Genomic DNA, 17278 nt, shown 5'->3' with positions numbered 1-17278 from the left:
ATACAGACTGGATGTGGGGAACAAAGGACAGACAAGGATCAAACGCAGATAAGGAGCTTCAGGGGTTGGATTTTTTTTTATGTGGTGGACAAATATTGTTACCAGATATACAGCTGTGGTTTACTAACAGGAGCAGTATTATTTAGCTTTTAAACAATGAGTTTGGGGAGGCAAAAGGGCATTCAGAATAAAATAGCAAAGAGATATTCAGTTATTCCGGCCAAAACAGATGGTGGGAGATGAGGAAAAGACAGATTACTGTGGGAGTCGTATAGAGATGATACTGAAATCCAAAAGCGCTTATTAGTTTTCCAAGATAAATAGTATGTATAGAGATCAGTAGAGGGCCTAACACTGAGGCTAAATGAGCATTTAGATCAATATGAAGAGAACCAGAGTCTCAAAAACCTAGGAAATGTAGTGTTTGTATGGTAGCTATAAATATTATAACATATTTTTTCAATAGAAGACAAATAATTAGGAACATAAACAGTCACATCAGTTCAAAGTGAAGTTCTCAAATAAACAATACAATATTCACTAGACATTTAGGACCTCATTCAGAGCCGGTCGCACAGAGTGTGCGGTCGGTCTGTATGGGGGGAGGACCTCTTGAATTTTCAAGACGTCCTCCTTTGCGGTGGTAAGGCTGTGGGTTAACACCCACAGCCTTACGACCACCTAACGTGATGGTCGCGATGGTAAAGACCATCGCGACCATCGGGGCTTACGACGAGACCCTAGGGTAGGGTCTCCCTTGTCATAAGCCCCGGAGAGCTTTCGGCTCTGTCTGAGCCGGAAGCTCTCCACTGACATTACTAGTGATGTCAGTGGGGCCGCCCCCAAACGGTAGGTGTTCCCATGGGAACGCCTCCGTTTGGGCTGCCACCCCCCCGGCCCGCCTTCCAAATGGGGCGAGCTGTCAATCAACATCGACAGCTCACCCCCTTTGGATCGAGACCCGCTACGACCGGCGCTGTCGGTCATAGCGGGTCTCACGCATGCGCACGATGGCGACGGCGCCGTCGTGCGCTTGCTCTGTGGGGGGCCATCGACCCGGTCCGAGCGCATCGGCGCTAACGACTGGGTCTGAATGACCCCCTTAATTCCAACCGTTGGTAAGTAATTAAAATGCTTACACTATCAGTAATTGCAATTCATTTTTACTCTCCTAGCCTGCACTCTGTCCTGGACTGTTCCCACCGATGGTTCTCACATTGTGCAAAGCTTACAAGTTTATGTAAAAAAAATAAACCACAATTATACACTGAAATCAACATTCAGAGGATTCTCCAATACAAGTTTATTGCCTAACACGTTTTGTTGCTAATTCATAACTTCTTCAGACTTATGTTAAATAGGGATCTAGATATCAGAGACTTATATAACAGATATCTAATTAGCAACTCATTTATCAGTAAACCATTGATATAAAACAAGTGAATTAACATGTTGATTCCCAAATGTGAAAAGAAAAAGAAACTTATGGAGCTAATATTTGACAGAAATACAACTATATAAATTCATAGCACGACAAGATATACCTAGCGCTAATGAACCAGGGGCATCAGACACCAGTGCAGCAGTAAAAAACGAGGTATTGTCAACCTCTCTGATAAACAACAAAAAATTGATAAACTGCGCTCTAATGTAAATGCAGGGACATATGGTACAACTATAAGGATGCAGAATAGTTTATTAATCTGTATAAAAAAGCATATAGCGTAGAAGGTAACGTAAAATCACATCAACACTGAGACATTAAGGTGAATTTAATACAATATTAGGATAAATACAAAAACATGAAGTATCAGGCACAAGTGGAGTTTATCAGACTCCTAAATGTGTCTAAAAAGCCAGATACAATTGGCAACAGCTGAACCAATTGTAGCAAATGCAGCTGTGAGTATCAAGACTATTACAAATATTAAAACAATTTTTAATTGAGATTCCTGGGTAAAATAATTTATAAACTGTTAAAAATCAATAACCTCTGTAATAATGAGTGAAAAGCCTGTCACGATAATGAATGTAGATATATGGGGGTCTATTTACTAAGCAGTGTTAGGATACAGAGTGAAAAGTGATAAGAAAGTGATAAGGTGCCAGCCAATCAGCTCCCAAGTGTCATCTCACAGGCTGTGTTTGAAAAATTACAGTTGGGAGCTGATTGGCTGGCACCTTATCACTTTTCACTCTGTCTCCTAACACTGCTTAGTAAATAGACCCCATGGAGAGATAGAACTGAATAATCAATGTCACTTCCAGCAAAAAATAATGCAGTCCAGTGTTTAGTAAATATATATATCCTTCATAGTTGCATATCAAACGTGGAAAACCGTTATCAATAAATGCAAAATAATAAGTCAGAAAGGCTGCTATCTGTAAATGGGCAATAAATCCAAGGATAACAGAAGAGCATCTAAGAGTGTTGTATAGAATGTAACACTCACGGTCAGCTTCTGTTCCTGGGCAGCCAGTAGGTGAAAGTAGTGGTATGTCCAGTTCTATGCAGTAACTGATGGCAACTCCGGGGCAGCAGACTGATCCCTATCCCCGTATGGAGTGACAAGGTGACTAACGCTGATGGGCAAATGAGAGCAGCAGTGTTCGGCAAATAGTCGCGGCAGAATGCGGCTTCGGGACAGAGACTTGTCCCCGTCTCCACGTGGAAGGTGCGGCGTTAAGCAATAAACTATAACAGATTAATAAACTATTCTGCATCCTTATAGTTGTACCATATGTCCCTGCATTTACATTAGAGCGCAGTTTATCAATTTTTTGTTATATAAATTCATAAGTATAAAGAAAAAGTTCAATACAGAACAGTTCTTGTCTCTGTAGATAGAAATCATATTAGACTACATGATATTTAATTCACATAGTGTGTTATTTACACAGGAATTGTAAATGAGCTAAATTATACACACTATGGGGCTCATGCAGAGGTTGACACATTGTTATGTAAGTAATAAAAGAATAAAATGTATCTCATTTGTTTAAAAACATATTTAAAACACATTTGGATCCACTTTTTCATAATGGTAAAGACATTGGGCCTGATTCATTACTGTTTGCAACTGCGATTACGCACGCAATCGGACGATTGTTACGTTCTGCAAATGCATATGCATTGCAGTGCGTGTTCCGTCCACTGCGATAAAAACTGACTACGCAGAGCCATCGCAGAGTGATTGACAGGAAGTGCCGTTTGTGGGTGGTGATGGGGTGGTGGTCGCCAAAATGCAGGCGTGCCAGTGCGTTTGAACGCTGTTGCAAGGGTGTGCATAAATTATCCACTGCGATGCCTTACGCTGCCTGAGGACTCATAGCGTGCAATGAAGTTAGCAATTTCTGAGTAAGGTCAGAGCTTGTGCAAGTGTGTGTGGGCTGCGATGTTACCGAAGGTTTTGCAGTCTTGCTAAACATTACGGATGTAAGGTAAGGTAAGGTGGGCGTCCCTGTGTAGTGCTGCTGCGGCATAGCAATCGCAATGAATTAGCATACTATCGCAGTTGAACTGCGTGTGTAATTGCTATTGCATTCGCAGTTGCGAATGGTAATGACTCAGGCCCATAGTTGGAAAATATGCCTCATTGTCATTCATATACTCTTGGGGGAAATGGGCACAGCCCCCAGGCCATTTCCCAGAGCAGAGTATACCGACACAAAGCAAGGACAAACAATAGACTCCAGATAAATATGGATCAGAACTTTTTAGATACATTTTTTATCATAACCCTTAGTCATAATACAATGGCCTAAAAGCAATTGCAGTAATCATATATGGAAAGAAACCTGTTACTTCTTACTATTATTATTATTATGCTTTATTGATATGGTGCCACAAAATGTTCTGCAGCTCCTTACACAGTGCATAAATAAGTGAAGAAGAAACCAGTGACTTACAGTACAGTACAATGTAGGACAAGGTTTATATACATTAACGACTACTACAACATTCAACAGAGTCGCTGCTCACTAAACTCCAATGTAATAGCAGGACATTCGTTTTTTACATTACTGAACTAGGGGGAAATGCATTAAATCTTTTAAAGATTGGGAAAGTGAACAAGTGATGAAGTTGCCCATAGCAACCAATCATCTACTTGCTATCATTTATCAAATTCATCCTACAAAATGATATGTAGAAGCTGATTGGTTGCTATGGGAAACTTCTCCACTCATATATTTTGAGCAATAACACTAGCGCACTGAGGTGCTGATCGAGTGAGCTACAAATCGCAGAGGTTTGTCCCTCTCTATATATATTCAAAAAAAAGGAAGAGATACCAAAGGTAATCAAGGTAGATTGAGCTCAACCCATCTACAGTATGATGACTATTGACTGCAATTGGTTCTCACTAGGTTCTCACGCTCGCTTACAAAGCCCTCACCCAATCTACCCCCATATACATCTCTGATCTCATCTCCCTTCACTCTCCTCTCCGCTCTCTCTTAGTTCAACTAATGTACGCCGCCTTTCATGCCAGCTGATTACTTCCTCCCACTCCCGCTTCCAAGATTTTGCCCGCACTGCTCCCCACCTCTGAAACTCTCTCCCTCTCCCCATCAGACTCTCCACCTCTTTGCAAACCTTCAAACGGGCTCTCAAGACCCACTATTTCATCAAAGCCTTCCAGCTATCATTCTAACTCCCTGCTGCATGCTCCTTCCTCCCCATCTACCCCATCTGTGTCAAACCTGTTTGTCTTCCCCTCCCTTTTAGAATGTAAGCTCTTATGAGCAGGGCCCTCTAACCTCTTGTGCTTCTCCCTACTTTAGTTTCATCTTCTTCTTACTCACCACTAGGGTACCTAACACTTGGTTGCTTATGTTCTGTTGCTTATTTGGGTGTTATGGTCACTAATGTAGCAATATATAATATCCATGTCCTGGTCCTGTATTGTATTGTACTGTAAGTCGCTTGTCTACAACTTGTTTATGTACTTTGTAAGGCGCTGCGGAACATTTGTGGCGCCATATAAATAAATTATAATAATAATAATTGTAACAAATTAACCTGAAGCTAATCTTGTGGTTATGTTCAAGATATTTTACTATCCAAGTGTAATGAAAATATAACAAACAAATAAATAAATGGTACAACAAGTATCGTCAATATGGACAAGATATGTGAAAATCAAATGTAAGTAAAATACAAATAAATGACAAACACAATATCTGTGTCAACAAGTAGGAGGTGAGCTGATTGGCTCACAACTCTGTTGTATGTGGATCCAGAAACATATGTATGCTGATTACTTATATAGGTGTGGAAAAGTATTATAGAATTGTAGCATCTAGTTCTTGGTAGCAGGATAAAGTTAATTGTTTCCAAATGTCTGTAAACTATTGTATCCAAATGATGTGCTCAAAGTCCTGTTACATGTTATAAATGTCTGGATTGCGGCGTCCCGCAGTGTCCAGTACCAGTGTGTTAGTTGGTATCCTGATGTGGAATGGTGTCTCTCGGTCTTCTTTACAGAGTGGGTGGTTAAGGGAGAGTAGTACATGAAGTGACCCCTGTGACTGGCTAACGTGGTCTGCGCAGGACCTACGGAAGTATGCGGCTCGATGCCTACAATTTCTCGGCTGCCTGTGCTACAGACTGTATTGCCACTCGTCCACTTCTCCATTGTTTAGAAGGCTTGATACATTTCCCCCATAGTATTTTCAAAGATCTATTTAAATATGCACCTATAATACCATAGATAAGAAATACCTTGTGTTATGTTTCAGCTTTAAAAAAGGATGTAAATGGTAGTTCTAATAATTTAATTACAGAATTTATAACTTTCTGTAATACATTGTAAACTGATTTACATATCCAATACATTGTTCTTCAACTATTATCTAATAGTGAACATTTTTTACTTATCTAAATTTAGCGATGATATTGTTATTAAAGCTGCACTAACTGGGGGAACTTAGGGGTGAGTGCGGGCAGCAAATAACAAACCACAATCAGGACACTGCAGCTTGTGATTGGCCTTCTGCCTCTCACCACCAAGTGCTGTGTAATAATGAGTTGTTGATGGGGGATGTAGTGATGAGACTGGCTGCCGCGATGCCGCCAGTCTCAATAACGACAGGGATATCCCGACAAGGGTTTTAAGATAGGCGTCAAAATACAGACACCTATCTTAATCCCGACGCTGGAGTGCCGAAGGATGCCAGCCCAAATTATGTAAGTCCGGGGCGCCCTTAGCATTAGCCACGAGGGGGAAAGGGTTAGGTTTAGGGAGCATAGTGGGGTTAGGGTTAGGTTTTGGGCAGTGGTCGAAGTGGGAAATTTGAAGTGGAGGTATGGGGATGCACAATAAAATTGGGCATGGCAATGCATAATGAGGGGCGTGGCTGTGTCATGAGGGGTGTGGCAACTCAAAACGAGGGCATGTCATGCATCCATTTTTTCATTTCTCACCGTTTGCACCTGCACTTGGCCTGATTCACTATGGATCGCTAATGTGAATGCACACGCAAGTCTGCTGCAAAAATATGGTAATGGCCAGCATAGAGACGCCCACTACCCCTATCTCACATCCGTAATACCTTGCAGTGCTGCCTATACATCGGGAACATCAGACCCTCACGCACAATTACAGCATGTCTGACATAACTCAGAAATTGCTAACCTCGTCGCACGCAGTGAGAACACAAGCTGTGTATGCTGTCGCAATTTATACAAGCCCATGCAATTGTGTTTAAAAGGACAGGCACGCCTGCGTTTCTCTGACCACCCCCCTATCACCACCCCCAAACACTAGCTACCTGTCACTCACTCTGCTATGGCTTTCTGTAGTCTGCATTATCACAAAGCTGCTGTTGTGCACTACTGTGCATGCGCATTACGCAATAATCGGCTGTCTGTCTACGCTGTTGCTGTTGTGATCTATGCTGAATCAGGCCTACTGTATACTCTACTAGTATAAAGCAATATACTAAAGTATGTTCTTTTACAAGTTCATTGTGAAATAATATTATGCTGCGGCAAGTGCCACCTTACCGCTGCTTCTATCAGGAGTCAGTACTGAGAGGGAGGAGCAACACATCACCCAGCTGAGTGGAGCTGCGTATGGGGAGGGGGGGGGCTGCGGCAGCAGTGCAAGCCATGGTGGCCCATGGGGGTGGCGTCTGGTAGCCAGTAGCCACAATGCACGCTGTGGGAGTCCATGGTGGAGGCTGGCCAGCGGCAGGGGGTTGTGGCTGTTGCCGGCCGCGGCTACCAAGGCTGCCATCAGAAATTGTGGTCCCCGGACCTTAATGGGGGTACAGAGTGCAGGGAAGGATGGACATGGGGGGCACAGGGCTAGAAAAGCTGGACTGGGGTGGTGGCATGGAAGGCTGGCCCTTAATGGGGGACAGGGAAAGTTGGCTGGACTGGGGGGGGGGGTGTGGCAGGGAAGTGGTAGGCTGGATTGGGGGGGGTCAGTGGCCAGGCTGGGAAGGCTAGCTTGAATAGGGGGGAGGCAGAGGCAGGAAAGGCTGGCTGGACTGGGGAAGGGGGGGGCAAGGAAGGCTATCTGCAATAGGTGGAGGGGCACAGAGCAGTACCTGACTTCCTTGTTTCTTCTGAAGGCCTGGAGAGAGCCGGGGACCCGGGTGGGAGAGGTGCAGTCAGCCCTGTCTGCATATCAAATACTGTGCCGACCACAAGCCAACCACACCTCGTGGACTGGCAGCCAGTGGCCTCTTCTGATTGTCTGCTGTTCCGCGAGTTGTGGTTGACTCGCAGTCAGCGCCATATTTGACATCCCAATGGCGGCGAAGTTTCTTACTGACTTGCGGTGCATATCTCCACCGCTCAAACCCGCCCCCCCCCGCCGGGTCCGGCAGTCCAGGCGGCTACACTGCATTGGTCCGGAGAGTGGCAGCTGTTACCGGCCATGGCAGCGTGGACGGCGCATATGAGAGACGGACCTGAGCAAGGTACGGGCACCGGAGGGGGGACAGGCAAGGCTGTGTGGGCGGTGCATGCTCACAGTGAATGCTCACAGGCTGTCAAAGGAGCACAGCTTTAGCGGCTGTCCTCCTGAGACAGCCTGTGAGCAGTGTGTGTTGCTGACTGACAGTAGTGGGTGCAGGCACTCCCCCTGTCCCTGCAAGTTGAAAAAAAAAAATTTTCAGTGCTGGAAGTGCCGGTATGCCATACCGTTGCATACCGCCGCACTTTGAGCACTGGTTTTGGAGGAATGTTAGGCACCCCTAGGGGGTGGGTTAGGGTTAGGCACCACAGAGGGGGGTTTAGGGTTAGGCACTAAGGGGGGAAGGTTAGGTTTAGGCACGAAGGGGGGAGCCTTAGGTTTAGGCAATAACGGGTAGGGTAAGGGTTAGGGTGCGAGGTGGGAAGGGTTAGGGTTAGGCTACAAAAAGTGAGGGTTAGGGTTAGGGGGGAGAGGGGAAGGGTAAATATACTTACCCGACCCCTGTCGGGATATCAAACATCGGGATGCCGCTGTCGGTATTCTGACAGGAGGCATCCTGACAGCCGGCATTACATACCGATTCCGCTGATGGAACCCTGGACAAAATAACTACATGTAGCAGTCCACAGAGCTCTGGTTGGGTTGGGCTGTCCCCTCTTTCAAACTGTGGGCCTGATTCAGCAAGGAACGCAGGTGCTAATACGCATGCAATCGGTTGATGTTTATGCTCTGCGCATGCGTATGCGTCGCAGTGTGCGTGCGTGAACTTGCAATTGCGATGGGAGCCGGAGCCAATGTGTGAATGGGATAAGTATGTATGTAATAAAATTTTACTGTATACTGTGTGTGTTTGTTGTGTCTTTATTTAACTATATATTTTACAGTGGAGTTACAGGTGCAGGCCGCCTGCTGGAACATGTTCCACAAGTGCCAAAGCACCTGTAGTTCCACTGTAAAATACAATAGTTCACTACTATTTAACACTTTGTTACCCCCGTACCCACCGCTCCAGGGGTGCGGGAAAGAGCCCCGGGCTTCAGTCCAAGCCTGGGGTTTCGGGAGAGGGGGGACTCCTTTTTTGGGGGTCCCCACCTCCGCTGAGATCCTTGGCTTGGCCTGACCAGCTTGGGGTGAGAATGCTTTGGCTCTGGAGCCCCAGTAATAGGGTCTCCTGGCTGTGGCATTACACCCTGGTTGGTTTGGGTCTGGTGCTGGTTTTAAATATAGGGGGACCCCTACACAATTTTTTTCCCCCTATATTTTAAACCAGCACTGGCCCTCAAGCCTGGTGCTGGTTCATAAATTACAGTGGAACCCTACTTGTTTTGTTCCCCATAATTTTCGGAACCATGACTGGCTGACAAGTCCGGGGCTGGTTATGGCTTTTGGGGGGCTACATAGATATTTTCTTTTTTAAAAACACTATTTTTAATATTTACAGGCAGAAACATACACAAATCACACTGATCTGTGTATGTTTCTTGCAAACTCGCAGCTCCGGAGGTGAGCGCTTCAAACTTCAATTTGGCAGACAGTTTGCTGTCATCTTGATTCTTGTTAAATTTGCGAGCTGTATATTTTAGGTAAAAAGTACTTCTGAGTTTGCGCGATGGTGATAAGATTCGAGTTTGCTATCTCAGCTGAGTTTTACGAGTGAGAAGAGAGAACTCTCTTCCAAACTCACCAGAGTTTGCCTTTAGTAAATTTGCAAGATGAAAAACATGCCTAAACTCACCAGAGATTGTCATCTCGATCAGACTCGATTCTTAGTAAATTTACCCCTATGTATGGACTTTGTGTCCCCACTGACATGCTTGGGATCATGTTTTACCTGTGTAATTCACAATAGGGCATAATGTCCTGATTTAAAATGGTCACCACTGACATGCTTGGGATCATGTTTTACCTGTGCAATTCACAATAGGGCATAATGCCCTGAGTTAAAATGGCTTCTGTCTTATGTGATTATGTGCATATAATCAATGTAGGTTTCTTTGTATATTATCGTGACCATAGTATCCCTCAGGCTTAATACACCAATAGTGGGTGCTGAAATATTGTTTTAAATAATGTTTTATTATCTTAACCGGGTCCTTCCGGTTTCGGATCCCAGCCGGGCACTTCCGGTGGCAGCGGCCACGTTGGTGCTCTAGTGGACAGAGCACCGCCAGGGGGGGCATTCCATTTTGAAGTCAGTTGCATGAGGGCACTGTTGTGAAGTGCACTGTATGTGCAGGTGACTTCCGGTACCCGGGTTTACCGCGGAATTTCCAGTTTTTATATGTGTACCATTTTTGGGAGTTTTTTTATAATGCATAGGAACTGTTTCGGATGTAGGAACATCCGATTTTTAATTGGTGTAAAAGAGAAGGATGTCTGATATATATCAAAATAGAATAGAAGGAAAGCGCTCCATTGTGCAGGTAAAACACTTTTAATATCACACAAATATGCTTAAAGCACTCGTCAGCAATATAGTGCCACTCATATAAAAAACAGTGTGGGCTGGTTACCACGTGGTATGTTTGTAAATACTCCACTGGACTATGCTCCAGGCACCTTCCCAGGAATCCGTCGGATTCACACACCCTGCCGCTGGACACTGGCAACAGGCCGCCACTGGTCGGATCGCGTCAGCCCTGGACACGCTGCAAGGAGAGCCAGGAGTCTGTTCCAAAGACATCACAAAGCCCCGCCCTAACGTGTTTCGTCATGAACTTCGTCAGAGGGCTGGTGTTTTACCTGCACCATGGAGCACTCTCATTCTATTCTATTTTGACAGATTGTGTGGACCTGGATTCCGGTCTTGCTTAAAGGAGAGCTGCAGTCCTTAAATAAGTGAATCAGGACCTGATGTTTTCAAAATAAATTCTAATAGAGACATTATCAGTTTTATAGCTGGATTCAAGTGAGACTTATTGTTTACTATACAGTGCATTTTATATGCGCAACCACTGAGATTATTTATATATATATATATACATACACATACATACATACAGTATATATACAGTATATAAGGATGAGATATGGGTGGTCATAGATTTTACTTATAAACAGAAAATCCTGTTTTGGCCATTTTTGTTTTTCCAATACCCAATTATGCTAGTAAGGAGTCTTATATATTCCTGCTGTTGTGGAAGAGGTTATTCATTACCCCTGAGGAAGTCTAGGAGATGAGACATAGGACCTCATTCAGAGTCGGTCGAAGCGGCCGCACGATCGTACGCCACCGATGTTCGCTATACTGCGCATGCGTAAAGTTCGCAATGCGCGTGCGCAAACTAGCCACTATGATCAGAAATTTCTCTCTCCTTGAACACAGCCAGGTCGGTAGTTTGAGTGACAGATTGAGGCTTTTGTGGGTGGTAACAGAGGAAGGTGCTTGAAAACGGGGGAGTGGAGATCCGAACGCAGGCGTGCCTAATTATGCGAACGGCATTTTATGGGAATGCATACGGTTTATGGGAGTGTATAATTAACTAAGTAGCGTCATGGCACATGTGACATGGGAGGTTTTTACACTGACATGATCGTAGAGCTTAAGAGAGGGTATGGTCAACCTTAAGCTCTACGACCAGTTAAAATGGTTCCCGATGGTCTCGATTAATCCTTATATGCCCGGAGATGACGTGCAATGCGTATGAGAAGGGGGCGTATTTTTTTTAATTAAGGTCCATAGTTCCATCCAGACGAAACGCGTTGGTTAAACTTGCTGATCAATCTTCTTCAGATAAACTGTATTTTTCTCTACCTACTTCTTCAAGTAATCTGTTTTTTCTCTATCTATTGCATTTATGTACATAATTGTGTCTCATTTTGAAAAACCATCTTGCACTATGTATGTTTGTTTTTATCTTGCATGTGTTTTTGGAGTTCTATTAAACGTATGAAAAACCTTACTGTGGATGACTTTGTGTGGACCTATGTGAAACTTTGAGATAAACCTGTTTACTTTATCCATATGATACGGGTTCACTTATAAATTTTACTCAGCTCACACTGGTGATATTTGCAGTTTATTGCACTAGGAGGTGCCTTTGTCATATATATACCAAACACAGAGGATGGCACTCCGGATAAGAATTTTAATAATGCAGCCCACACAGCTATAAATGGTCAACGTTTCAGACGTCTTACCTCTTTTATCAAGACATCATCTTGATATCCGGATAAATCATCTTGATGTCTTAATAAAAGAGGTAACAAGTCTGAAATGTTGACCATTTATATCTGTATGGACTGTATTATTTCAATTCTTATTCGGAGTGCCATCTGCTGTGTTTGGTATATATTGCAGCTGGACGGGCACCTGGGATGTTGGTGTATTATTCTAAAGGAGTGCCGGGCAAGTACTATTGTGTATATATACTGTGTGTATATGTATATATATATATATATGTGTGTGTATTTATATATAAAACCAAAGATTGATTCATACAGTATTTCACTGCTGCAACAGGCAGTATTTAGAAACCACAAAAGGTATAGTGATGACCAGAAAAAATTTTTAATTGTGTATTTTTAAGGGGGGCATCCACTACACGATTTCAGCAGGCGATTGAACGATAACGATGTCGTTATCGTTCAATCGTTTCAAAATCGTTTATAAATCGTGCAGTGTTTGGTCGTTAACGATCAACGATGCGCGCTCCCGCTGGTCGTTTGACCGTCTCGTCAGTCGACTGAACATGCAGGTCAATTTCACTTGATCTATTAAAGATAGTTTGCAAATTGTTCAGACTGAAATAAAATTTCAACGGAAAAAAGGGAAAATCGTTTAGAGATTGGACAGAGAGTAGATCGTCTAGTGGATGTGCCCCTTTACACTATAGTAGCCCTTGATTCCTCTACTCTAAGCACAATTTTCAATCAATAGCCTTTCTAGAATTGTCAGAAAGATGTCCCCTCTTATTATACTTGCAAACTGGATACTGGATTTCCTATATTAGAGATTATACAATGTTTTACAGCATTTTGGGTTACTAAATGCTACCTGTGCTATTTGAATGACAATTTAAATATTACTTTTTTGATTATGTGGAATTGACCATTGTTTTATTGCTAAAGCAGTCATTAACAATGTCATGGCAAAGGGGTATTAGCGTTTTCTAAAAAAAAAAAAAAAATGTAACAATTATAATAAAAAGTCACTATAAACTGTATATTCAAATAGATCCTAACACTAACACCCTTGATCCTAATACTAACATTGTTTTAATTGCCTTTCCCAGGTATTTCCATGCCGGTGCCTGTGTTTGGACTGCAAGATGACAGCAAAGTGTTCACCCAAGAAAATTGTTCTTTGTCTGATGAGTACTTTATCATTGTTGGTTCTTTTGTTGCATTTTTTATCCCTCTGATCATAATGTTGATCACATACTTTTTAACTATAAAATCTCTACAGAAGGAGGCTGACCTATGTATTAGCAACCTGGGGGCAAAAAGCAAGCTTGCTTTGTTTAGCTTCCTCCCGCAAACATCTCTTTCTTCAGAGAAGCTCTTCCAGCGCTCCTTGCAGAAGGAACTTGCTCCATATGGGAGGAAAACTATGCAGGCGATCAGCAATGAGCAGAAGGCCTCCAAGGTCCTGGGCATTGTGTTTTTCCTTTTTGTGGTGATGTGGTGTCCATTTTTCATCACTAATGTAATGGCAGTGTTCTGCAAGGACTCATGCAATGAGCATATTATAGGAGAACTGCTGAAAGTGTTTGTGTGGATTGGTTACCTATCTTCTGCTGTTAATCCACTGGTTTACACACTCTTCAACCAAACCTACCGCTCTGCATTTGCACGCTACATCCAGTGTCGGTACAGAGAGGAAAAGAAACCCTTGCAATTAATTTTGGTAAACACCATTCCGGCACTGGCTTACAATTCAAGTCAACTGCAGCTGGCACAAATGAAGAGCCTCAAGAAAGAAGCTAAAATGAAAGCCAATGACTATGCTTTGGTTACTATAGGATTACCCCCTTTAGATAAAGCATCTAAGAGCGCAGTCTGCTCACTAAATGAAAATGTCAGTTGTTTGTGAATGTGGCTTGGTTGCAACATCATTTTTGTATATTTGTTGTCTGTATTAAATATTGAGCTATGAGATTTTATGATGGTTCTGAAAGAAATATGAGGAAGAAATAGACCATTTTAAAAATACAAATCCTTATTTTATTTTCTAATGGAATCCAGGGTGATATTTTCTATAAAACAATATGGAAATATTCAATATATAAATATATATTTATTTAAAATAAAATGCAAGCAATGGACAAAAGACATTCACGCAGAATGAAGCTACCTGTAACAAAAGGCTATTGTATGAGGCAAGCCTCAAATGTCTCATTGTACCTCAAATACCTCCCTGTATCTGACTGTGAATGAGCACTTTAAAGGGGTTTATGTTCTAGCATGGGGGAAATTATATTTATGGAGAGTTCAATAGCTACTGTGCCTATTGAGGTGTAACGTTTTAGACTTATTTATAAGTACAGTAGTTGCATCAAAACAATTCATTTTAATCAATGAAAAATAAGTAACTAAAGAAGCAATTAGTTGTTGTTACAGGAAAATTCTTACAAAGAATTTATAAAAGTAGAGTTCTCGTTTTTTAAAGTGGAGAACGTTTGCACATAGTAAATAGGATCTGTAGTTCTCTGAAAGAACCTCTTTTAGGATGAATATTCAACAATTTAATTTGTGGGTTATTTAATGTACTGGCAATGTTATTAAATTCAAAAGCATTGCCATTTTAAAAACATCTAGCAAAATCAAAGAAAATCTGTGTTTTTAAAACCTGCAGTTCAATACATTAAACCCAAGATGTCTATTCCCTATCTCTAGATAAAATTAATATCATATCAAAGCATTTTTGAAAAGCTTGGCTTTCAACTCCCAATAGCCCCTCTTTTGCCTCTAAGTGATGACATAATCAATGATGGAGGCAGGATTTTTTTATTAAATGTTGGATGCAATTCACCTTGAGCTGGTGACAGGTAAATTGGTTTGGTTTAAATGTGAGTGGACACACATGTAAGGTATACCTACTGTAAATGGGCAAAGTTTGGCCAGATGAGCTCAAACTATCTGCAGAGGCAAGCATCACCCTACTAAACAGTACACTTGGCTTACAAATATCTGTGTCTCTAGTAAAAAGTTATCATACATTTCAGATAATTTTTGTAGGTGAAACTTGGTAATATAGAACAACTCAAATTTTTACACCATACATTCATTTACTGTGGCATTTATATGGATAGCAAAGAGTGGCTGGTTAAATTACTATTTTGGTAGATTTTATGACCATAATTTTCAAATACCATACAAAAATGTCACTGGACTGTGGATTTTACTGTACATTTTAGCGTATGTTAATTATCCTGAAATTGATCATTGAATGTACTTGTGGCACTTGTACCCATTAATCTGCATACAGCAATTTGTTTTCCATTTGGTAATTTATCTCTTGGTGTTTTTATTTTTAACAACAAATTGAGAAATGTTTCATTTATGTAAAAAATGCATTGTATATTTTTGATCAATATTATAAATTAAATCAATGCAGTTATTTTTAATAATATGTCTTGTTTTCAGGTCACTATATATATCAAAAGGCCAAACACATGTCAAACAATTTGAAATATAAATTAATAGGAAAAAAATTATTGACACAATATATTTCAGTTGGCAGCAAAAATGGCACTTTAAACAGTATTATGTCCTTCATCATTATTCATCAACTAAGCCTGACTCTTTGATACCAGGGCTCAGAAAAATAATGTAAGCAAATTGGCCTGTAAGCACCCAAACTATCTGACACGTGTTCGCTTCCCGTTAATTGCAACACTGCCTGTAAAGATGACAACTCATAAAGGATTTCTACGTGAGCACTCATTAAGTACATTGATTTCTATGGTTCAGTGGTAATTTCAGAACATGCATGACATGTGCCAGGGAGATTAAGATTAGCCCCACTGCTATCAGTGCAGACTGGTTGCCATTTGGAAAGAGAATCCTCAATTAATTTTTGCAGGGCACTACCCGAGGACAGAGGTTCCCAAACTCCGCCATTATAGTCCAGGTTTTAAGGATAGCCATGTTTGAGCACAGGTGTCTTAATACCTCAGTCAATTTGATTTAACCATCTGGGCTCAAGCATGGATATCCTTAAAACCTGGAGTCAGTGCCTTATTACGAAATAGGCAGAGTAGGCACTGGCCTATGGGCCCCGCGCCTTTTACAGTAGGTGCCCCGCGACAACAGATCAAAAGAATATTGATTTGATCTTGAAAGAAAATTACAATCAAGATTTCTTAAATTGTTCCCAAAAGTTAGAAAAAATGAATCAACTCAAAGAAACAAAAACTTTACATTAAAGACTCTATAGAGAAATACTGTATTAATGTAATGTACCCATTAACAACTTAAAGTACATAAACCATAGACATCAGATATACATTACAGTTTGTCTCTTAAAAGCTCATCTTTTGTAAAAAAAAAAATGTAAAAAAAAATTGGTGCAACCTACGTATTGTTTATTAAACTTGTTGGTTGGTAAAATGAAAAACGTATTAGAAGATCATCTGCAAGGGGCCCCCAAGATTACGTCTACCTAGGGGCCTCCACAGGGTTTAATCCAGAACTGCCTGGAGTGTAATGGCAGAGTTTGTGATCCTCTGCCATAGGAAATTCAGCACCTTATTGACCAAGCTCAGCCTGATTTCAACTATAGCAGAGGGACCCCACTCTATGGATATGCATTGCGACAATATTGCATGTTCTAATGTTCATTTAGAATTGTTCTAATAGAAAAGTGATCCAGAGTAATAAACCCCCACTTCTTTATTTTGGTCTGGTTTCTGCGCTGGGTTCTGGGGGGGTCTCCTGTCTCTCTGCTGTGATAGGAGGAGCCTGAAAGAGGAACTGCACTGATCCACAACCAAGTAGGTTCCAGAAGAAAAGCAGGTACGATCCACTCAGTGACATCCCACCAAATTGAGGGTGTTACATTTTGTGCAAATTTGTCGCAATGCAAAAGGTACACATACAGGATATCACATTAATAAGCTTAGGTTCACTCTATACATACTGTATACTTCTAATAAAACCTCATGCTAAACATATGAATGCCAACCTGCTCCCTCTATGTGTTACAAGTTGCAGTTATAGTTGGCAGAATCTCTAATGGTTCAACTATTAATTCAATAGAAAGCACAATGTCCCTGGGAGTACTCAGAATTCACTGTACAGCCTTTTGTTGGTGCACAAACTTTATAGATGTTACTGAACTGTACTACAGGTATCCAAAATGGCATCACTGTCTCTGCCTGTGGGGTCACTGCACAGTTCTGTGTTGT

The 17278-nt window shown here is 41.7% G+C and overlaps 1 protein-coding gene across 1 annotated transcript in view; it reads left to right on the top strand.

Moving 5' to 3' along the window:
• HTR2A (5-hydroxytryptamine receptor 2A) overlaps nucleotides 1-15401 on the top strand; it is a 133122-nt gene extending 117721 nt beyond the window's left edge. The window contains exon 4 of the mRNA XM_088478243.1: nucleotides 13163-15401. Within this exon, the coding sequence (XP_088334369.1) occupies nucleotides 13163-13962 (800 nt within the window). The 3' untranslated portion in view covers nucleotides 13963-15401. The remainder of the gene's footprint in view (nucleotides 1-13162) is intronic.
• The last annotated feature ends 1877 nt before the right edge of the window (nucleotides 15402-17278 follow it).

Source organism: Taudactylus pleione, unplaced genomic scaffold, assembly GCF_031769625.1.
Source record: "Taudactylus pleione unplaced genomic scaffold, aTauple2 ptg000005l, whole genome shotgun sequence".
Taxonomy (NCBI): domain Eukaryota; kingdom Metazoa; phylum Chordata; class Amphibia; order Anura; family Myobatrachidae; genus Taudactylus; species Taudactylus pleione.
Note: the sequence above shows the minus strand (reverse complement) of the source record. Positions and strands in the feature narration are given on the sequence as shown.